Source organism: Mycteria americana, chromosome 1, assembly GCF_035582795.1.
Source record: "Mycteria americana isolate JAX WOST 10 ecotype Jacksonville Zoo and Gardens chromosome 1, USCA_MyAme_1.0, whole genome shotgun sequence".
Classification (NCBI taxonomy): Eukaryota; Metazoa; Chordata; class Aves; order Ciconiiformes; family Ciconiidae; genus Mycteria; species Mycteria americana.
Genome location: NC_134365.1, coordinates 126664618 through 126689273, shown reverse-complemented (window position 1 = coordinate 126689273; position 24656 = coordinate 126664618). Strand labels below are relative to the sequence as shown.

The following is a 24656-nucleotide window of genomic DNA, read 5'->3' as shown; positions in this document are numbered from 1 at the left end:
ATATCTCCTCTGCAGATCTGTGTTGTCTTCCCCTTTTCTGTCATTTCAGAATAACTAGACCCTAATAAAATATATTTTATCACTGTAGATAGAACTTAGTTGCAAAGCAGTTAAGTTCGTTATAATAATAGCATAATGAATAGAAAGCAGTACGAGGGAAAACAAGTTACCTACAACTACATAGATGGTTTTCTACTAACTACAAGTTTCTTATTATGGTCACTTATTATATAGTATGCTACTAATCCAATCAAAATCAGACAATGCAGTCTTACTCCACAGCAAACATCAGTCTTCTGTTGAATCACGTTACCAAAGCATCCCCTCCAGCATAACACATTGCACCCACAACTCTTCCATTCCCTGATACATTTTTGAGCACAGGTGTTCCTACTGCCTCATTTTTTATCACTATTTGTTACAAAAGTGATGTCTTGTAGTGTACAAGGGAGACAAGGACATATGAGATGGTAAAGAATTATTATCCTTCAAATAATTTAGCCTCGTATTTCCTTCTTTCATGTGGCCTGAAGTCAGGTACAGTATTTGTGTAGTAATCCTAATTGTTCAGACTTACTTTTTATGTATAAAAATGTAAATGATAATAGGATTGTGATTAAAAAATAATTACTGCTTTTGTCTCATATTTCTCAGGTACCAGCATGGTAAAAATAGAAGAAAAACCTTTTATCCATGTCAAAATCTTATTACTTATCACAGTATGTCTCCCCAAGGTGTACATAATTATTTCATAATAGGATAATTAAAGTCCCTTGGTCCACGCTTTGGGATTTACAAAATAAAAAATAAAGTCAGTATTGAATCAAAACTTACAGAAAGGAAAGCATAAAACAATTATTTCACACAATCATAAGTATTAAATTCACATTTAAAAAAAAAGCAGAAGACTTTCAAGCAACAATTTTCAGCTTTACATCATTTTTTTTTGCTGTTACCACCTAACTTTTTCTCTACCTCAATGGTAAAACTAACATGTGAGAACTATTTTTTAAATGCATATCTCAAGTCAAATATTTGGCTCTAGTGGATATGCCAATTCGACCTAACACACTGGTATGATGTGGCTTGCTCCAACATAAGCAGGCCAAATGCATCAGAAAACATAACGCAGGAAGATCAGAGAAATTAAAGAGGTGCATAACACATATGCCCAGAGGTGCATAACACATATGCCCAGACACACTAGGAATGTGCATGGGGAACATAGAAAGAAGAGCTGGTAGGTACAGAGAAGAGAAGGAAGATCAAATATAGAAGATGCACAAATTAGCATTCTGCATGTCAGGTTTTAGCTAACTGGGAAGGACAAAACCAAACTCAGGAAGGACTAATAATTTTTCCTCAATGAAGGAATGAGGTAATTTAGGGGCTGCCCCCCCTTTTGTTTCTCGTTGTCAATATCTGTACAGTACTGAAAAGTCATGTTTTGTTCACCCTTCCATATGCCAATGGTAACTAAACTCATACATTCAAGCTTCCAAAACATATTATTTAGACAAATGGCTCTTTTCATATGATGTGAACAGGTATATTGATTTACAAGAATACTTAAATACTCCAATAAGCTTTACTTTTCTTATCTAGTAAAGGAAAAGCAGTGCTAAAGAAACAATAGTCTGGAAAAAAAAAACAAACAGAACTTCACAACTGGAATAGAATACCATCAGGAACCCAAAGATGATGACTACCAGCAGATTTTTAACTCGTTCTCATGTACTCTATTAGGGACACAGCAGCCATCAGCATGTCTGCCCTTAGAAAGCATGCTATAAAGAATCAGCCCAATGTTACCCACTTAGCCAGTGTGACAACTTTTTTTATTTGGGACAACCTGTACTTGCCAGAAATAAGTATTTTCATAGCACTCGACTTCTGAGCTACAAAAAAAGCAGGTGGGAGAAGACATAATTTTAGGATTTTATTTAGCAAATGACAACAAAGACAAAAGTCTAAGAGAGAAACTTACAACTCAAAGACCATATAAAGCATTCCATCTGAGCTGTATGTCTCCAATAGTTCAACAATATGAGGATGCTTCAGCATGTGACAAATACTGGCTTCCCTCTTCAGATCTGTGGAAGACAATAAGGTAGTGTATTAGCTATACAATCAAGCTGTTGAATAAAAAAAAAAAAATTGAAAACAATTAGAACACAATGTTTGGAAACATGTACACAGCTGAAATTTCTAATAAATTCTTTAATCTTTATAAAGAACACTGATGAGATGATATTTAATTATTTTCCTTCAGAACTTAAGTGTGAAATTAAGTTAAAAAACTCACATAGATCTTAAATATAAACACACAAAACTTAATAGTCATTCTTGATTTGACCTATTAATAAAAGATCTCCTTGGTCATAATCTGAAGAACTGTACAGTAATAAGTTCCTTTAATGCACATATGCAGACTTCAGCAAGATTTTAATCCTAAATATCCAACACCACTGCAAAATTATCTCCAAATACAGAAGACAGGTTCCTTCACCACACTACAAAACTATTAAAACCTGGAGGTCTCTAGTTTGATCCCCCTGCTCAAAGCAAGGTCAACTTAAAGCAGGTTGCCGAGGACCACATCCAGTTGAGTTTTGAACATCTCCAAGAATGCAGATTCTACAACCTGTCTAGGAAACCTATACTGGTATATGATCACCCTCATAAGTAAAGAAGTTTTTTCTTATGTTTAAATTTCTTTCCATTTACTTCTTAATAGTGATTATTTAAAAAAAAAAATTAAAAATCACAGTATATGAAATGACACCGGCGTAAATTTTAACCAGCATATATTAGCTTGCATCTCTGTTCTAAAGAGGGAGAAAAGCAGAAACAGTTGTGAATAAAGAGGAGAAACCACTGTGACATCTCGCAAAGCTTGAGAGATTTTCTTTTTAACCAAACAACACTTTTACTTTTTCTGATCACAAATCAATCTTTCTGCTAGTATAGAAATGCAAAAAAACCAAACTGCACTGAATTAATTTTCTTTCTTCTTTGTTGAAACTATTTGGCATTTTTGTTATTTAATCATCCTTAAACTTTCTTTTTCCTTTTAACTTACAACTAGTATTCTAGAAAAATAGCAAATTCCTGAATTAATAACCTTGATGATAATTTGAGAAGAGAGGAAAATATCAGTCTGTATTGTGAAGCAGACATTTTACTTTTCTATTCTCCCCCCATACATTGTTCATCGTTCAAGAATGACCTACATACGTATTTATGGGAAAATATAAATATGGTCTCTTGGTTTGAGAATGCTTACCGTATTGTTGTGCTACACTAGAAAGAAATTTAAAATGCACTGTTTTCATATGTGCCCTATTTCATTTCTAACATGAATCAATAACATTCAAAAACACAAGCAGTTTTGTGGAAAAGAAGTTTTGTGGAAAAGCAGTTTACACTCCTTTCATGTGAAGCATTTAACAGGTTACTCAGATTTATGCTAGACTTTTGATTTTTTAGTCATCTATAAATTCAGAGGAAACGCTCGGAATTTGGAAATGACTGAATTTTAATCCAAGAAAAATTTTCAGACTCACAAAGTGCAAATTTTCTTACTAGAACTTTCATATTACACTTGCATTATGTGATTCCTCCCTCACATCCTTGCAAGAATAATCTAAAAGCAAAATGAGTAGAGCAACCCCTTAGAAACCATTATGTAATGTCATCTTAGGAAGTGCAAACAGAGCAGCAAAAAGAAGCAAATAACTGTCTCTCACTGATGCAGAAGAAATTTAGATAAAGAAATTCATGTAAAATTTGTCCTTTGTATAGAGTTTCTATCAAGTAAGAAAACAGCAGCATGTCTTTCACTGTTGAAAATACTCACGTATCAGTTTTTACATCACCTTCATGCTGAGGAACTACTAAAACCATATTGTAATGTTCCCTTCCATCATGCTTAGGCATTGATTTGACACTAAATGATTACCACCTCTTTTCTAGGCAGTGAGGTTCTCCTCATCTTTCCAGTCTTTTCTAGATAGGATCACAGATAAGCATACTGGCGGATAGCATAAGAGAATAGAAAACTCTGATTCTGTGAATGACTATGATCTCCAGAAAATATGGTGCTTTTAGTTTGTCTCTTACTGTATAATGACTTCAATGCTACCACACTTCACCATGGTATCTGACACCTATTTTAGATAGAAAGCAAAGTGAAAATCCAATAGGAAACTACAGAAAAGTTCTGCTTTATTTACGGGTAAAAACTGTGCTCAAAATAAACTATTTTGGCCACTTACTTTACTAATTTCTTGTGGGCTTTATTTATATTTTGAAGGCAAGTAGAACTGTGAGGAAGAAAATATATGCTGCCATTTACCTCATTCCTTTGTGTAATATTGCATGAGTGAAACATTTGCTCACAGACTGAGCATCAGCAGCAGAGGAAGGAGAAACAGAAAGTGGAAAATAAAATCTCCAAATAGGAAAACAAAGGACAGAAGTCACAGAACACGGTTTTGTATGACTAAGGGGTCTTGGGGCTAAGAGAGAACAAAGTCCTATTTTAAAAACAGCAGGGACTTGTTTAACAGTAGACCTATTAAGGAAGAAGAAAACTAGGTATAAAGAGACAGATAAGTACATACCTCGTTGATTCAACAAAGTCACAGGGCAGAAAAGAGATGATGGATTCTGAAGTCCATTTGGACTGTGACCCAGTGTCAAAATGTCATGTTTAAGACCAGTAAAAAGGAAAGGGGAGGGAGGACAAAAGGCAGAGATGGCACATATATTTCATTGTTTTCACTTAAAAAAATGACATCATCATCTACTCAATCCTTTATCGAATGCTTTTACCAAACTGAATTAAATTTCATCTCCACAGGTTCCTCAAGAGGTAATTAAAATCCCAAGTGCCTACAGATACCGTTCCAGTTCTGAATGCAACATAAAACCAAGCAGATGTTTGGCTGCAAGCAGGTGACTGAAGATTTCCTAAGAAAAATCCCATTATTACCTTGGGAGCCACCATATTATCTGTAACATCATTCTGAATAGAACATCGTATGAACTATTTGCAACCTCCTGTTAAGTCTTCTAAACCTCTGCTGAGTATTGTAGCCACGTCTTGTAGTAATAAAGATCCTGCACATCCCATATCAAAATAAGCCTTTCATATTCCAAACACCTAAAAGAGCTTCAGGACAACTCTAGAATCTGCCAGTGGAGTAAGTCGGCTTTAAGCAGCAAGAGGTGACATGTACCATTTACTAATGGTTATGTGTCTCATATTTAAAATGGTCTCCTTCACTAATAAACAAAATTTAGCTAAAAGAACATACCCTAAGGCAAGACAAGGTCTTAGAATCTAAACCAAACTGTCATCTTTTAATTGCTGGACTATTTTATTTTATATTTGAATACTTTTCGAACACTTTATCTATTAATTCTTCTCTTCTTGATATGGCTGAAGAAATGACATTCCAGTCCATTCTTTAAGCCTTCTCTGTCAGCACTTATTTCAAAATTAAATATTAATGACAACAGCGATAATAAATAGAACAGCAAGGTTTAAAAGCACAAGCTTTAGAAGTTTTTCTGCCAACTGCATGACAGGTATTATTACACAACCAGAAATAGGGAGAAAGATGTGGCATTTCATTTGACTTGCTTAGCACACAGTCTGATACTTTACATCATAATTTGAAAAGCATTTTAAAGCTGTCGTTTTACACTACTGTTACCAATAAATGTTCCAGAATTTCAGTCTGTTTACAAAACTGAGGGGGTTTTTAGCAACTGGAGACATGTTCAAGTTTCCATTTTATACATGGCTAATTATTTAGAGAGTCACTGAAGTTGTTAAAATGGCATGAAAGTCCAGACTTCTAAGATGGAAAAGGGAATTCCCAGCAATAATCACCACACAGAGAAAACGCAGCCTTGTGTTTGGATAGCAACACTGAAAATGAATTGCTGGAAGCCCTAAAAAGATAACTGCTCTAAATAATCGTAAAGATAGATATGTCAGTCTTTGATAGAAAATATAAAACATCAGCTTCTTCACTTAAAATTTCCATGGGAGTTAACCACCTAATATCCTACAAATCTCTCACAATTCTGGCAAACACCTAATTTCCTTTCAAAATCTGATACCCAAGGTTTTAAAACATCTCAAACATACTGAACATATTTCGAAAGTATGCTTATGGTATCCTACAGCATGGAAGAATTAGCAGCCTGGACGACAGTGCCATTTTAATATCTTAAAAATGACATGCACAGACTGTAGCAGCCCCATCTTTTTTTGGGAAGGACGGCATCAAGTTTCGTAGCAAGATGGAAGACATACATCATTTTTAAACATACAGTATTCTGATTTTCCAGGCTCAGTCGTTTAAAGGATTAGTTCTCCAGCCACAGCTTGGGTATGACAGTATTTTGAAAGGAAGTGTCTACATCAGTAGTAAACTTCTTGCTTAAAATGCTGCTATATATTTTGTACAGTGAGAATATGATTATGTATAATTTAAATAGATGTGGCAGTACTAAGTTTTAAAAGGAAATCAATATGCTTTTTTCATTTGGTTGTGTTATTCTCGCCTACCATCCTTTGATGCGCATCGTGGAGAAGCTGCTGACCACTCCAACTGGAATTCTTCCAGATACAACTAAACTGAATGATGTGCTTCGGAAATGTGCCTGATGCACTCCAGTTTTGAACAGGCCACAGGGCCAGACTAGTGCTAGTTCAAAGTAACCCCCTGAAGCATGTATAAGGCACGCACTGAGACTCAGCACCAGCTGTTTCACTCTACAAATACATTGGTTTTTTGTCTTGTGGCTTAGCCTTGGCTAGCTGCTAAACTCCCACCCAGGCTCTTGCTCACTCTCTGCTCTCAGCAGGGCAGGGGATAGAAAATATGATGAACAGGAACAAAAAAGCTCATGGGTTGAGATAAAGACAGGGAGATTTCTTACTAGTTACAACGGTGGGCAAAATAGCCTTACTTGACAAAGTTAACTTATTGCCCATTAAAATAAATACTTACTCATTGATTTTGGTAGAAGGAATCAAAAAGATAAACATTCAACCAACACATTTCCTCCCCCCTTTCCCAGGCTCAACTTCACTCCTTCACTTCAGACTCCTCTACCCCCCAACTCTGAGTGGTGCAGGGGGGTGGGGGTCATGCTCAGTATACAGTGGTTCCTCTCTGCTGCTCCTTCCTTCTTACACCTTTTGCTGCTCCAGCATGGGTCCTCCACGGGCTTCAGGGGATATCTGCTCCGCCATGGTGAACCTCCTCCTCATCCTTCCCCGATCTTGGTATTCCCTCTTTTTGTTCCACACTCCTCATGCCTTGGTCCAGCGTTTCCTACCCTTCCTTAAATATATTTTCAGAAAAGTGCCACACACATGGCTGATGGGTTCAGCTTTTGTCTGTTGGAGCTGTCTGGAACTGGCTGTGTCCAGCACAGGGCAGCTCCAAGCCTTCCAACGGAAGGCACCCCTGCAGCCTCCCATTACCAAAAACTTGCCACTTACGTTTAATACAGGTCTGCTCCATTTTCTAGTAGCCAAGACTGCACTAGGCACCATGCTTCAAGGGGCTCCAGAGGAGTTGACTACCTCCAAGCTGAGCACACCACTATACACCTCTGCCTCAAGACAGCACGTAACGAGCACACAACACATCCTGCACAACAGCAAACTCTAGTTTAACCAATTATACCGTACCTGAGGTCATACTTCCAAAACCAGGTGAACTTTCAGGGCAATACTAGCTTAAGAAGTTTCCCTGTCCTCTCTCTGTTTGCTCATTCTTGCTCCTCTGCGAAAATTACTTTTAGGCTTTATTATTCCAATAATACAGCAAGATAGTCATAAAAGCTCTCAGCACAGCCAACATACTGCAACTGGAATGAGCAGCTGGAGGTTGGAACATCCTGTGCTGACATTGGCAATGAAACTTCTATACTACAGAACCACAGTGATGTTTCTGCCCCAAAGATGTTTTTTTTTTTCTTCCATGAGAGAGTATTCCCCTTTCTCTTAATTAAAACTGCACTGCCTGCTTTCCTGCAATATGTGACAGACTCCTCATCACACAGATACATCTGACCAGTTAATGACTCCTTGCCTCAACAAGTAGTAAAACCTCTCCTGCCTCCCCTCCCACACACTTTGGGGTGGCTAAAGCTCTGCGGTAGCCAAGCTGATTTAACTGCTGGCTGTTTCTCCTTCATCCCACACACATTCTTGCCCTCTGTTCCACTGTGCAGCAGCCTAGAGCTTGTCACACCACACACCAAACCATTTCAGTGTTAATTCAGTAAAAACCCATTCTTTATTTTCCCCACTGGCTCGGTGTCATGCAGTCTCAGTGTGTAAAATGGCTCTGAGCAATCTCAAGTATAGAAGCTGGCTTAGAAGAAGGGAAAGGAATATGGAAGGACAAAGCAAATAAGACTATGAAAGCCAGCCCTTGGAGCTGCTTAGGATGTTGCAAAACACAAATACAAGTATACACCTTTCCCTGCAAAGTGTCTCCATCGTCACCGAATCTTTTATTGTATAATCAACCTGTACCTTAACAAACATGCTTAAAACATGTAGCAAAAAGAAACAAATGCATATAGCTTGTGAATGGCCCTTGATAAAAACACCATGGTATTTAACAACTACAATGACAATGTGAGATAATCCATTTCCAGTCAGTATCTTTTGGTTTAATGCTACTGTAGCATTTGGAAACAAAATGATGACATGAAGAAAGAAAACCAAAATGCAGTTACAGCTAATACTCAACAACCAGAATCCATTTCTGAGCCCCCCCATGCAGAAACCTATGAAAAAATCTCAATTTCATGGAATCAGGCTTTATAGACACTCGCTAAATTCTGAGTAACTTCAGTTTTCTACTCTATTCTTTCTCAGTGTTTGGACATAAATATAAACATATTAATGGCTTTTTAGATGGGGCTGGGTGTCTTGGGAGACTTAAAAGGCAATTTTTCCTTCCTTAGTTCATACTCCATCAGCTATGCAGAGCATGAAAGTGGGTGTGAAAAACCACTTTCCTTTCCTTTTCTCTGATGACTTCTGATACATCCACCAGACTTGTCCAGAATCACATATCTGACAGACATGGTAAGTTGGTCTGCATGATTGTGTCCATGAAAGCAAACCCTCCCTCCTTTTACTCATTTCCTCATTTTTATTGGCATACAAATAAGCAATGCTTCACAAATAAGATGGTGTATTTTGGGTAATGAATCAATTTGAACTAATAAAAATCTTTACGAATGTCTGAAAGAATGTTAACAGCTGCCTATTGCAGATAATTAAAACAAAATCATTTAATTTCATTTAATTAAATGATAATTCTTAGCAACTTTTTACAAAGCACCCACCACAACGAAGAAAAAAAAAAAAAGTCAAATCTAATCTTTCTCAAGCAGGAACAAAGATTGGATAAGCCTATATCTCTCTGCTTAAGATTTTCTACATTCTACGTCCTCTCACTTTATACTCAACAGCAGGTTCAGTGAGGTAGGGGAACAGAGTAAGAAGAGGGGAGACACAGAAAAGTGAAATCGACACTTCCTAGATTTTTTTTTTTTTTTTAGATGCACAGTCTGTATTTCAAAACACTGTTAGCAGTTCTCTCTGCTGCAAAGCAGCAGTTTCAAAAGTGTTTCACAAACTCAAGTAGGGACACAATAATCAGAAGTGGTGTTATAAACTCCTTACATTAATTTAAAAAGGAATAAAGAGGGTTTTGTCTGTCACAAGTTTGGACTTCCAAGCAGAAATGGAGTTGCTGCTGAAGACATTTTGGAACCTCTGCTGTAAAATCTGAAACACTTTCCTTTTCTCCTAACATTGCTCTGTTTTCAATAATTAATGAAAGGAAATTGAAAATAGCCATTGACTCTCAAGCTGCGATCAATCAAATTACGAAAGTGGGTTCACTACTGGTAACCATATTATATTAAATCCCATGATCCACCTGTTATGCAGCACTGCGTAATAGTCTGAATCCCAACACCTTCCCAATTACCATAGACCACATGTTGTTACACTACAAACCACAATTTTAAACACTTTGTGATACAATGAATTCTTTAACAGAGGGAAGTGGAAAGGTATGTGCAGCAGCTGATCTGTCAGAATACGCTGTGAAACTTCTTTAAAAAAATAAAACAAAAAAACCCCAGAAAAACAATTAGACACAAGTTGTGTATTTGGCAAAAGAATGCTACACGCTGGCTGGAGCAGTGCAGTGGCAAAATGCTCAGCTGTAAGGTCACAGTGGTCTTCTTTATTGAAATGACTGGAAGGGCATAATTTCATGAAGTTACACAGATTGTTTTTTCTTGTAGTGAAATTAACTGATAAACACTTAAAACTAGCAGCACCATTAAAAGCAGCAATTGTTCCCTCTTCTGTCAACTCATTCTCCCCTCCTGCGCCACCTCTCCCCTTCATGCTAGTGTAACTGCTTGTGCAACTGCACAATAAACAGAGTCAAGGAATCGATCCGACTGCAAACAATCTTTGTTCCCCTTCCCTTAGAGCTATTTTTCAACCAGACTAGTTCTGGCTAGCTGCACAAACACTTATGAGCACAATAGTGTTGATAGCACAGCAATAGAAACAAATGGCCAGATTACAGCAGCATTGCTCTTCTCAACAGCAGCACTGGCTTAAAATGTTTGACAATATGTCAAATCACAACTGTCTATAACATTGCTGTCCTCCTCCCAAAGACTAAAGAAGTCAGAAAACTAAGAACACTAGATTTCACAGTATTATCAGGAAATGCTAACTTGCAGTAGCTTTACACTTTCATATATTCAACTGAAACTCAAATTAAAATTGAAACATTAACTTATAAATCAGGTCCTATTTCTCTTTCCTCTCTATAATTTCCTATGTTTATGCAACTCCAAGTCAACATGCGTACCTACAGATTTCTCACTAGGTGGCAATACAGCTCCTACTTTGATCTGGTATATAGTCAGCAACTGAATACAAAAGGTGGCCACATTTATTTAGCCGCAGAGAGCTTTACGTTGGCCAGTTTTATACCATTGATCTGATTAATGATGATTACAGTTCAGACCCAAGAACAAAAAAAAAAAAAAAAAAAAAAAAAAGAAAGAAAGAAAAAAAGGAAAAAAAAAGCATGCCACCCTAAAATAATTAAGGTGCACCTAGAGCTAAGCACCCTTTTATCTAGATTCTGTGGAAGACCATTCTCTCCCCTATGCCTAACGAGCCGTTCAGAGCTGAAGACTACACCAGCAATCTACCACACTGCACACAACGACAAAACTGTAACAGAGCAGGGCCTTTATTGCTTTGAAGTTCAGCAAAAAGCTTTAGAAAGCTAGAACTTGCAAGTAGTTCAACTTAAATCACTGGAATTTCTCTTTTCTAAAGGTTAATCACACAGGGTGGGTTTTTTGTTTTTGTTTGTTTGTCTGTTACGGGGGATTTTTTTTGATGCAGGGGTGTGTGTGCATGCACGTACATGTGTGTTTCTGTCTTCTCCTCCGCCTTTGGCCAGGGCAATACAGGTAATGTATATCTCAGAATGAGCTAAGAGCATCATTAAATTCAGATTGGCAGAAAATTTTTACACCAAACTTTGACAGCTCTTTAATATTTTGGCCAAAATTCACTTAGGCAGATCAGGTTAACTAAAGGTTAGGCTTTGTAGTCTTTTAAATGAGTTTTTAGTACTCATGTACTAAATGTAATGACATTACATCAAGTAAGTGCCCTTGAAGGCAACGGAACATTATCAAGAGAAGAATGTTACTTGATCCTGAAAAATCTGCTGCTGATCATTATATTTGCATTTTTCTTTTTGTTTGAAATGTCTTTTCTTCTGTGGCCTAGCCTTTTCCTGAACATAATGACAGGGAAATTTACTTTCCGATATTAACAAAGAATCTCAGTTTTATAGGAAAAAGTCTGGAATTTCAAAAACACAAAGGAAATTTATTCTTAACAGATTCAGCTAGTCTAGACAAACTGTCCCTAACTCCTACTCTAGAAAGGGTTAAATAATCCATTACACTGCTGCCATTGAACACTAGCATGCAGAAACAGAGTACCCAAAGGCGCTCAGAAGAGAGAATTGTCTGCTTAAGATGCTTCTCATACAGACAAAATTTACTTGTTTGTTTGTTTGTTTGCTTTGATAAAAGTTTCTTTGGTCTTGAACTGCCGGCCTCTGCATAGCCAATACGAAACCAGTTGCTCACTAATGCCAGAGAGGAAATAGTCTATTTTGCCCATATCAAGTCTAGACAACCCAGGCAAAACCAGCATCTAAAATATCAATCTACTCTGATGAAATTAATTCTGCAGTGTTACACAGCTCAGTGAGTGACAGCTTTTTAGTTGTGGTAGCTGTGGCATGCAGCACAGGTTACTTTACAGTTTTTCTCAGTTAGGTAAAATAGCACAAGCCGCATTATATGCTGCTGTACTGAGACACCCTGAGTACCGAAAGCTCCCTCCACAGCACACTAAACTCCAGGACAAACGCTATCTACAGCACACTGTGGAGACGCACCCTGAGTAATAGGTAACCATCTGGCAACTTTTAAGGATTATACCAAATCTGTCTAACTAGGAAATCCTGTAGCAGAGTGATGTCTGCATGCTGGAGAACAATTACCTTAACAAAACTTGTTTTCTGGTTCAGTGACAGAATAATGTCAGGAACCAGAAAACTCTTTCCAAGCAGTAGTAATTGACAATAAGAAGAAAGTTAGTTTTGCTTTGCTCCACTTCTGCACATGCTTCTCTTTGCAATTATTACCAAAAGCAATAGAAAAGGTGTCCCTTTTCTTTGTTAACTGACACATTATAAAGCAAGTTTTGTAAAACAGGTATGCATGTCTTTGTTCAGTAATAAAAAAACACTACAGAATGTATTCTTTACCTGGACTTTCAGGATTTCATGCTAAGAACAAACAAAGTTTTAACTAGACTTGTTGTTACTTCCACATATTAATAAAATACTTTTAAATACTGTCTATTAAGGCTGTAGTGCTTTAAAGAGCACATTTTCCCTTTTCTGCTTGTGCAGTGGCAATACTCCTCCAAGCTTCTGAAACCAGTGCCCTTAAAATACATCACCCCTTTCATTCCACAAAAATCAAATGTTAGCGATGAAACTAGTGCAACTGAGCTCAAACTTGTTTCTAGCAGCACTCAAGTCACAGCTCTAGGAATAAGGTTTTAACTTGCCTAACTTTTCTTGGATTGTACAACAGGCTGAAAATACCGCAACATTTTACAAACAGCCACTTAACACTTTTCTCTGTAAACTAGCCAAAACTGACAGAGGTAACACATCCCCATAAAGAATCTATCCAATAGTAGTTTTGCCTATGAACCGATTTGAATCCTTTTGCAATTAAAGGTCACCTGAGAAATATTTTCTCTCATAATATCACACACTTCTCATAATATTTAAAGGACAATTCTCTTCACCAATACAGACACAAAGAGTTTACTTCCTTAATCTCACCCAAGCGCTAAGAAAACAGTATTTCATTTCCCCTCTATTTTCTGGTGATGAGCGAGGAACAACAAATACCTAAAATTCATACTTAGCAAAAATTGAGTTAGAAACAGTTTGGTCACCTAATCCAATCTGTGAGCTTGGAAATTATATCAGAAAGCAGGAGATACAGACTTGGAAACAGTACAACCACATGGCTTTAACTAATTTCTGAGGGAGTTTCCCACTGCCTCTGAAATTCCAGGTGATGCCAACGGCAAGAACCACACAGTAATACACAACAACTTCCTTCACTGTTACAGTGGATTTTGAGGGACTGGCATCGATCTATAAAGCCTTGCAGTAACCAGTTGGGGATAATGGATTGCTCCTCCTACTTGACAGAGCGAAGATTCTTTAAGTACTTACACTCATAGTACTTGCATGTAAAACACTCCCAGAGCTGAATGAGCCTTCTTCAGGTGTTAAAAGGTTTTACTCAAATTTGTTCCAACAACTAACCTGTACTATCTCACTCCTCCATGTTTAGCATGAGATCCATTTTCTTTCCTAGGTATCCAAATGTGAAATGATGATCAGTTAGAGTAAGAACAGAACCTTATAAATTCTGCCCATTTTCCCTGCTCTGAAGTGCAAGAGCAACAATAAGCTTGCATATATATTAAATGGTCAAACCATATGCCCACTATTATATTTTAGAAGTCTACAGAAGTAGAATAACTGATAATAACCCATATCCTCTCTGCAAAATAGAGCTTTATAAGAGCACTGGAAGAAACAGTTAACAGGGTTCTTTTGTTAAAAGGAAGAATCAAACTTCCTGTCCTCAGAGTTAAAAAAATAAAATTAAGTATCTGTCTACATTAAATACCACAAGGATAAAGAACTTCATTGACATGATGGGGTACTTGGAAACGTAAAACACAACATTCACATAGGTCAGCTCAATTAAGAGAGCCCTGACACCATTCCACAGATTCTTTAGACAACTTTTCCTGTCTGCACAACAAAATCAAACCCATGCCTTAACATGACAACACATGACTCTCAGGCTGAATGCAGCATTGTCCAGATCCTGAAAATAATCCGAAGCACAGTTAGTTGCACAAGATGTACTCCCCAACCCTTCCTTGAAGGAGGAAGCAAATACTAGTTCAAGCCTGACCTCCCTTCTCTCACAAACCTCTTCCAGTGAAACAACCTGTTCAGTGTGTTTCACACTGCACAACCATGTTCTCATTTTTCCAGAGTACAGCAGTAGGCAGAAGACGACAAGAAACTGAGGCAGGGAGGGGTGTACTCGCCACTATAGGAAGGACATGAGTTATGCACCTGTGACTTTGACATAAAAAGTCAAATTTGCAAATCCGTGAGCTGTTTATGCAGGCTGTATATGCATCTGCAACAATATTAAGAACCACCTCAGGTCTAGCAGAATTTATTAGCTTAAATGCAGTATATGCAAAACAGCTACACTGCTTCAGGGGATGATGATACAGTATAGTCTCTCCCAGTCGATACCTGAATTAATAAACCATGATGGACTTGAGCTAGCTCCATGTAAGGTCACTTGAAAGTCACAGTGACCTTGATTATTGCAGATTTATTAGTCCAGCTAAACACAAGGTGTAGATAGGCTAATAAACACTCCCAGAAATGGAGTGCCAAGAAAATGGGGCTGATACCCTCCAACGGGCCAGTTCTGGACTGGTGCTGAGCTGGAGCTCACACATCTCGACAGATACAAGCACACTGTAAATGTTTCGCACATCCACATGCTTTCTAACACATCCCACTGTATCTGTATTATTGCACTTCTTTTTTCTTAATAGCTACAGTACCTCAGTCTCCATTTACCATAGAGAAGTAAGATTTGGCTGCTTAAATCATCCTGTTGCATAAATCTTCATCCATGAACAACTAATTAGGGAAATAAAATGGCCTCAGAGCACAGAGAAATTCATACAGTTTATATATATATATCCTTTGTTTTCCACATACTACAGTCAGTTTGGAGAGCCTATTTATAATTTCTAGGTAAGTAAGATGGTAAAACACAATAAACTGCATCATAACATTCTTAAGCTGAAAAAAAATTAATTAAAGCTCTCAACACATTTTTTTTTTAAACCTTTGAACCTGAGCCTAAAGCTTTGAACTTTTCAGCTTTCTTGAGATATTCTTTATGAAATTAAGTAATCTTTCATCTTTTGTTTTCCAAATGCCACAGAAAATCATGAAACTGGAATCTATTTAAACCTTTTGTTACCACAAGCAATATTATTCAAGTGATGCTCATGCTGACTTGAGAACAATCACAGACACAAAAGTGCAATGTTTTGCCAGCAAGGAACAGTGGAATCAAAGAATGGTGAAAGCAGACAACAACAAATCTGTCATAACTCACTTTTAAGAGCTTTTGCAAAAATACATGTACCAAAAGTCTAAGAAGTTATATGCCAGATTAAACTTTGAGGACAGTTACAATGGCCCATGGAATTCAATGAAAACATTGACTGAACTTTAACTTATTGTATGTGAGTATAAATGCAAATACTGCACAAATGTAACAACCATTTCTCCTACAGACTATTTTCTTTGTTTTGCTGTCTTTTAACTGCAAATTTATCTTCGAGTTCCCAAAATACTGATAAAATTCACATGACAAAAATTATGTAAAACCATTTGTCTGCTAATAGCAATGAAATCTGATGTATCATCTCTAGTTTGGAAAAAGATTTTAATATACAAATCTATTATTTACATATAATGTAATTAGTAAGCACAAAAAACTCATAGGAAAATTTACTAAAACTTCCATTTTCTAATTTTAAAAGTTCAAAAATTTTCTTCCGCTTCTTGTATACACATATCCCTCAATACTATAACACATTTTCAGTATAATGACCTAATACTGTAAGTTACAAGACCTTCAGCAATAACTGATCTTTGAGTTGGATTTTGACCACTCTTTGAGTGGTTAAAATCTGTTGAAGAATGGACTTGAACATTGAAATAAAGTATAAGCATAGTATCAGATGAAAGGGAAAAAATTTTTGCTTTCTATAATCTTTCAAGATCTAAGGACCCACAGAGTTGCAACAGGATCCAACAGGGACCTGCCCAGACAGAAGGCTTAAGAAAGAAGGGCCTAGAACAGAGCTTGCTTGTTTTTACAAGCTCTTTCTTGAAGTCCTGATATAGGAAACATGCCATCCTTTTCGGAAACAGTTCAGATGGATAGAATAAACTCCATTGCTTTAACAACGAAAGCAAACCACCTGACCTTAGAACACTCTTCTGGGTTAGCCTTTGTGCAAAAGCCTACAGGCCAAATGAAAATGACAATTTACATCTCAATAGCGGAGGAACAATGTAAGTTACTCTACACAAAAAACCCTGCTCCTTTTCCTGTTTTAGCACGTGTTTACAATGGCTGCCACGTTATGGCATCACATCAAAATGCAACATGTAAATCACCCAATGCCCACAAGCAAGTCCAAAGCGCAAACAGGGAAAGCATGCCCATCTAGATCATGCTAGTAGATGTCAAAGGACAATTGCCCAGCTTTAACTCTCTGCCAGTCAGTGCCACCAGAATGTATGCCCTACAATTACAGCAAAAGAAACATTGCAAAGACAGTTCTTTTTGTTCCCTTTTGAGCCTAACCAGATGCTGAAGGAATTTCAGAGCAGTAGGAGGGTAGAGAGAAGAGAGCAGAAGTGAGTGTACACATAGCCTCCACTGCTCAGAGAAACTGACGAATAGTTAAAAAAAAAAAAAAAAAAAAATTCAGTCTTAATGAAATTAGGTGGGGGTTTTGGTTGGTTGGTTGGTTTTAAAATTAGATTTGAGAGACATCAGGAGCTCATAATCACCATTTCTTGGAAGTGGAATCCTCTCAAACTGCAGGACCACCTCTGTCAAGAATGGACACTTAAGCACAGCATATCACTTGCTTAAAATGTGAATGGGGCTCCAACTGGCTGTTTAGCAAATATTAAGGTTGGAGATATTACTCAACAAGGCAACCAACATATTTTCTGCCTTAGAGTGTATTTTTACAATTGAAAAGAGGTCCACCTTGACAATGTTACAGTAGACCTTTATTACAGCTGTTATTCCTCTCAAGTCAGTGTGTAGGAATGTATATTCCTATGGATACATCAGTGCAAAAAGCATTCGGCCTGCCTCAGAAATCTGGTCTTGTTATTATTCAAAAGATTCTTCTGCAGCTCTGTGACATAAAACATAACTTCTCTTTTGTGGTCTCAAAAAACTGTACTTCTGTGGCAAAAGCTAACATCCTGGTTTAGGTGGAATTCATCTTTGGAATAATACTTGAGGAAACACCGTATCTTTAAAGAACAGCATGAGAAGAATTAACCGTAGGGAAGTTTGTCCTACCCATACCACTGCACAGAACTGACAGCTACCCAGATCACCATTTTCACAAACAAGTAATAACACATATCACATTGCAAAAAAACTTAAGTGTTGCCCCATTGCAGTCCTTAAAGCCTCTAAACTCTGTTGGGAATTCTTCAATAGGTTCAATTTTTCCTATATGCAAACATCTAAGTGAACACCAGTTAACTTCCTATTAACACATGACAAGAATTGCTGCCAGACTCTATCCAACTATGAAAGAAACAAGATTCCTTAAGCTCTCACAGCCCCAGACAACTGCAGTGGAAAATTCAATCTGTAGGAATACTAAGCCAGAATCTAGTCCACTTGGCAAGGTAAGGAACCCTTACCTTCCCCGTAAGAAAGATCTTCATTAATAACAGGAAGGGCAGAACAAAACTATGCACAAGTGCCACCCAGCATCTCTGAAACGTAACTGTGGCAAATGTGGGAGTGATGCACAACTCAGAAATTCTGTATTAACTGGTACAGAAGGAGGACAGAATCTTCTGAGACAGATTAAGCAAATCCTGAAATTGGCATTATCTCAGCAAAGACAGTGCCCTCAAGTGTAGCAGTTCCTACTCTTTACAAGTAACCTCAGAACTAGACCAATCGTATTCATTTCTTTTTTGGACCACTGGATCATGAATACAGCCAATAAACTGAGGAAACAAAGCGTGTACAGGAATTGAAGGTCTGAGGCTTGTTAGTAGGAAGAGTAATCAAAATTTCAGAAAAACAAAGGGTAGCAGAATCCTGTTCATCTGACATGACATTCTTCAGAGGAGCTGCTTCTCTTGGGCAAATCCAGCAATCAGGTTGCAAGAGGCAAAGGTGATAGTGAAGAGCAGTGCTGAGAGCAAGGGGAAATCAAGTTACTGCAGTGTCACATGAGGGTACAGATTTGATTCAGGATATGAACCTGCCTTCCTATCAGCAAACAAACTGTCAGCACAGCATGACCAGCTCTAAAGCCCTGTTCTACAACATAACATTTCTAAATACTAACCCAGAAGATACCCAATTTTATAAAGAAACTATCTCTCCCCATCAGTTTTTATATCACTGAAGAAACTGCTTGTTTGCAGTAGTTGGCACTACGTGGAAGACCTAAAAAGTTTTCAAAATGTAAATTATTTTTATAAAAAAACAGAATAGACATTAAAAGATTTTTTTTTCCAGAGATCGTTGCATATCTTGGCACATGTATGTGCCCTCAGTCCTCAGACCAGCATTTGCAACTCAGATTACCATGCCCTGAAGCTGTGAACAGCTTTGACTGCTAGTCAGCCCATAATTCCTCAAAAGTTGTTACAAACTATACTCTACAGAGGGAAGTTACTAAATACAACAGAACCAAGGTAGAAATTTCCCTTATGTTGTAACACGCAAAGGAATAAGCAAAGAACAAAACAGTACCCTGCACTGAACTCCAGCTGTATTTTCCCTGTAATCAATTTACCCCAACATTACCTGACAACAGCAAATGTCTTCAAATAGGGCAGTGAAAAAGCAAGACTGGCAAAGACCAGAAAGAGAAAAAGAAGAGCAAGTTCATACAAATTCATAAAAGAGTGGTGGGTGTGGGCGTGTATGTACCAGGCGTAACTGGTGAGGTGTTGGTAGCAGGGGGCTGTGGGGGTCCCCTCAGTGGGAAGAGACATGGGGCTGCCCCATGCCAGACACAGCCAGCTCCGCAATGGACCCACCAAGGGACACAGCTGAGCCCCGTCAGTCACATGTGTGGTGCCTCTGAAGCAGAGGACTTCATAGAGTCTCTGTGAAAACATGTTTAAGAGAGGGCAGTAAACACTAAAAAACAGAGAGAAAACAGAAGGAACCACAAGGCCAGAGTGGGACCAGTGAGGAGCCAGAGGCAAAAAGGAGCAGGCTGGAGCAGGAGAGGAGAGCAGGAGAGGAGAGCAGGGGCTGGAGCAGAGCAGCAACCCGAGCAGGGCCAAGAGGTACGGCTCCAGAGAGGCTGCTACCGCTGCAGGAACCAGCATGCACTGACCCCATCTCCTGCTTGCCCGCTGCCTCTCCAAAGGGACCGAGCGCTACGTGTGGCCAGGGGAATGCAGACCAGGAAGGGGGAAGGCAAGGGATGTTTTGCCCAAGTGTGCGTGTGTTTGTTTCAATACCAGAATGAGTAATTAAAAGTTTGTTAACTGGCAATAAATTAAAGTGATTGAAATTCCCCCAAACTAGTAAACTCTTCTTTTGGCCACGTGACAGGGAAGGGAGGGAATGATGACACAAACGCAGTAAATCCCAACTGAACGCGTGCCTTCAGTAAATCAGGTGGTGCCCTTAAGAACCAATCATACAGACAGCTCCACACTTACAAGCAAAACAAGCCATGACCAAAAATAGGAAACTGGGGGGAAAAAGCCTGGTAGTCCAGACAATTTCTAGAACAGAATGCATATCTTCAAATCCTTAATTGATATTTAGTTGCTGACCAGTCCTACCAGATGGACAGTAGCACAGATAAGGATAGCAGCTTTGATAAAATTTGAGGCTTTTTCCTCTCACCCCCTTGCTAATGTTACCTTGTGCATGCACTTTCTCCAGCTAGCCTGCTTGCTTGTTATTTAAGGCAAAAAGGAAAAACAAACAATGCCTACCAGCTATTTAGGAAGGAACTGAGGTAGCAACCACAGCTATTTACAAGACACGCTCCTACAGTTCCTACTCCAACCCCAGCTTGCACTCGTGTTAAACAGTCACTGGTAGCCCTTTGAAGAAGTGAACCTCTCTTCTGTTTTCTAAGCATCCCACACTAGTTTATTATTTCATATTCTAGAGTAACACACAATATACAGAAATACTTTCCTCTAAAGACAGTATCAGAATTCCCAGCTGAATAAATTCAAACTATGCTAGCTTGCGCTTTCCCCTTAACAAGGTAATTCTTCTTTAACCTTAACAGGCTTCTAAATAAGGTGCATTTAAAAAATAAGCAAGACAATCAACAAGAACGTAAAGACTAGGAGACTTTAGGGTGCAAGTCCTCTGTTCACTTTTTTCCCCAACTTGAGTTAAAATAAATCAGTCCAAAGGTCAATAAAGTACCAAAGCCAGTGCAAATGAAGCAACAGGACTGCATAGTAAGGAAGCTGGGTTGAAGGAACCAGGCCTTCCCTCCCCCTTCAGCAGCCAGGAGTTGTTAAATTAGCTCAGCCAGTCTTATTGAGGGCGGAAGGGGAGGTGATGCAAAGCAGTGAGACTCACCCATGCACTGCACAGATAGTAAGTGGCATCTAATAACTCTAGATGTTAGCATCCTACATTTCCAGGGTATACTACTTTCTTTACTGGTTTTCCCCTCAAACAGATAAGCTTTTGAGAGACAGAGATGGTAGGTGCCCTATCACTCTGAAACACAAGAAGAACAGAGGTTCTTGTAAAACTACATCATCAGAGATGAAAAGCTTCTTTCCAAACATGTCAACCCCACTTGTCCAGCCCTGTGCTGGAAACACAGGCTCCAGTTTGGCACAGCTTTTCAAAGAGAACTACAAGGACAAAAGAGAATACAGTGATGATAACCTGTACAGACCTGAAAACACTGATGTGTAACACATACATATTGTAATAAACATTTATGTGGTGGCAATCTGGCAATTCAAATACTTATTTGATTTGGCAAAGGAAAAATATCTATCTTACTCAGGCAGAGTAGTACTTCATAAGCCATTTTCACTATTTATGATGCTACAAACTAAGGCAGTATTTTCACCAGGACCTGCAATTGTTAATTGTCACTATACCACAGGCAATGTTAAAAATGACAGATATTAAGAAATCTACAATAACTGGTTCTGTCACGGTAGATCAAACAATATATTTTTAACCCAACTTTATTTAGTTAGTCTTCTGGGAAACCAAAGGAAATCAAGAAGCTTGGGTTTTATTATCACTGGCTCTGCTAGTAACTTTCTGTGGAACTTGGAATATATCTTTAAAGTAATTCCTCAGTTCTGTAAAGTATTAAAAATAAATCCTCGTTTACATACCTTAAAAAATGCTAACGCTTTCTGAAAGAATAAAACATTACTTTTTAGCACCGGTCTCATTTGCAATTGGGCTTTTTCTTCTACAGCAACTTAAAAAAAAAATTTGACCACTGAATATTTTAGGCAAAATAAATACATAGAACAATCCCCTCCACCGACCAAGAAACACACCTTATGTATGAAGTGATCTTAAAAAACAACCTCCAAGAAAAATATCTGTCATAGATTTTAAGTAAACCAACTATAGATCACAGTATTTTTATTTACGTTGCCAATTTACTTACTGTCACTGTATATATTTGTTGGTTGGATTCATATCGGGAAATCAAGTACATACAATACATACAGCACAAGTAGGCTATCCAGGTGTCTGTGGTAAGTGTCTTCATTAAAATAAATGACTTGTAGCAGGAAAATGCCATGCCAGTAAGTGCTGTTTCAGAGTACTCAGTCTGCAGTAATACACAGAGCTAAACAGGTCTCTCCCCTAAAGCCTTTGGCACTTAACCCCCCCGCCCCCAAACTGCCAGGCTATAACCCTAACAAAATGCAAGTATCTTGCAGTGCTTAGTTAGATATGATATTATATTCTCATCCTTCTATCTTCTAGGTAGTTAAGTGATTGAAGTGTTTTAAAACCATACATCTTCCATTCCATTACTCTGCAGCAGGGAGAATGACAGTTGTCTCACTCAAATTCTTAAAGTTACTGGTTATACATGTAATAGTTTTAAAACATAGAATTAGGAAGAAATTCAATGCAGTATTAAAGATAAAATTGAATTCATATAAAGTTTGTTCATTCAAGGTTTTTAAGTGGATTTTTATCTTAAATTTAACTGTATAGACAATCACTTACTGTTTGTACCTAACTTCTTTCATTCTATTAAAATAGTTACTATACTGGAAGACAAGTGACATGGTAATATTTGACATGGTAGAACTAGAATAGCAGATAAAATGTAGAAAGTCTTTAAGAAACAGAATTAAATTCATAGGTCTCCTCAGGACCTCCAGGTCTTTGATTTATTTAAATCAAAATGCCTCTCTTCATTGAGAAGCTAAAAATCTCCAGTATTCTACTCTATATGTTAGCCAAGATCTTTTCTTTAAAATGTTTTACAAGATAGCTTCCAAACAACAAATATTTCCATCTGCCTTCATATCAGGTAGACTTGTTTCTCTTAACATTTTTTTTAATCTTTTCTCCAAAGATTTTATTTACTCAAAAAGATTGCAATATTTTTACTTTTTTTTCTACTGAAGCAACTCTTATCCTGGCAAACACAGTCATCATTTGGCAGTGTTTACAACTGGACTAAACCCATTGACTTACACTCAAGAAAGGCAGATACCTTTGCATCTGTACAAGCTAATATGTGCTAATGTGATCTAATTCTGTATTTAATTCTGTATTTAATTCTCACAAGCAACTGACATACTGACAACTTGCCAAACCCCATACATTTTGAACTTTCTTTTCCTCAAAGTATTTCCATTCTCCCACATAATGACATACTATGGAGATCTCTCAACTTCTATATACTTCATGTATTAGTCATAAATATTTGCTGAGGCAGATGTTAGAATGAAAGTCTCCATGAAGATCAAGTTTGTCGTTCTAAGATGAAAAGCAGTTCTAGAAGAGTGATATTGCACAAGGAACATTATTTATCATATCACAGTGACATGTATTTTTAGATTCACAAAACAACAAACCCCAGCATTTAAGAGTCAAAGTAGGTTCTCTTTGGATCAATGAATTAACAGAAATTGCAGCTCAGCTGCAATTAATCTTGAGTTTTGTTGATTGCACAAACCAGAACAGAATACATGCTCACATACAAACAGAAAATATTTGAAAATACAGCTGATGCTTATTATCTTCCCTATGTTTGTAACCAGCCTGAATTATGGCAAGCACAGTTAGAAGTCCTATTTCTGGACTACTGGCAAGAATCATGATTTGTTAGATGAATACAGACTGTGTGCAAAGACAGAAGTGTTTTGGAAAGCATTTTCATTCTTCAGAACAGAAGTTGGACATACCTCATGCATTTTGTAAAGAGATTAAAGACAACAATGTTTAAGCACGAAGACTTGAGAGCGTTCTCAAAGTAACTCTTTTAAAGAGTATATTTCCAGATTTCTTTGCATAAATTTAATTATGACTTTGCTTTGCAAAGAGAGTGAAGAAACACACCTTTGACATTTGGCTTATTGTACTGGTAAAAGCTCCAGGCATTGCTTACTACTTTAGCAACACCAAAGCAGGAATATCCTTGCTTCCCCCTCCAACCTAGATTTCTTTTTCAAACAAACTTGCTTTTCTCAAACTCTTTCTCAGTTTGCTTTCTTAAGCAAAAAGGCAGCTATAATTAAACCAGGGGTTTAGAGAAGAAAAACGTTGTTAGGTTATGTGATAAAACCTCATCTGCACACCCACAAAGGAGCACAGAGAGACAATAGTGTGTGGGGCAGGGGGGAGACCAAATAATACCCTGCTCAACTGCTCCCAGGCCCATCACAGGAGAGCCATCCACTCATCAAAGAAATTATGAAGCTGCATTTGCAGAATCACAGAATGGTTGAGGTTGGAGGGGACCACTGAAAGGAGCACCACTGAAAGGAGCCTGGCTCCATCCTCTCTGCACCCTCCCTTCAGGTATTTGTACACATGGATGAGATCTC

At 37.8% G+C, this 24656-nt stretch overlaps 1 protein-coding gene across 3 annotated transcripts in view; it reads right to left on the bottom strand.

Annotated features, from left to right (window-relative positions):
• The window catches only part of CASK (calcium/calmodulin dependent serine protein kinase), a 226215-nt gene that overhangs the window by 131013 nt on the left and 70546 nt on the right, over positions 1-24656 (bottom strand). For all 3 annotated transcript variants that reach the window (XM_075520149.1, XM_075520153.1, XM_075520155.1), the window contains exon 3: positions 1988-2093. In XM_075520149.1, the coding sequence (XP_075376264.1) occupies positions 1988-2093 (106 nt within the window). The remainder of the gene's footprint in view (positions 1-1987; positions 2094-24656) is intronic.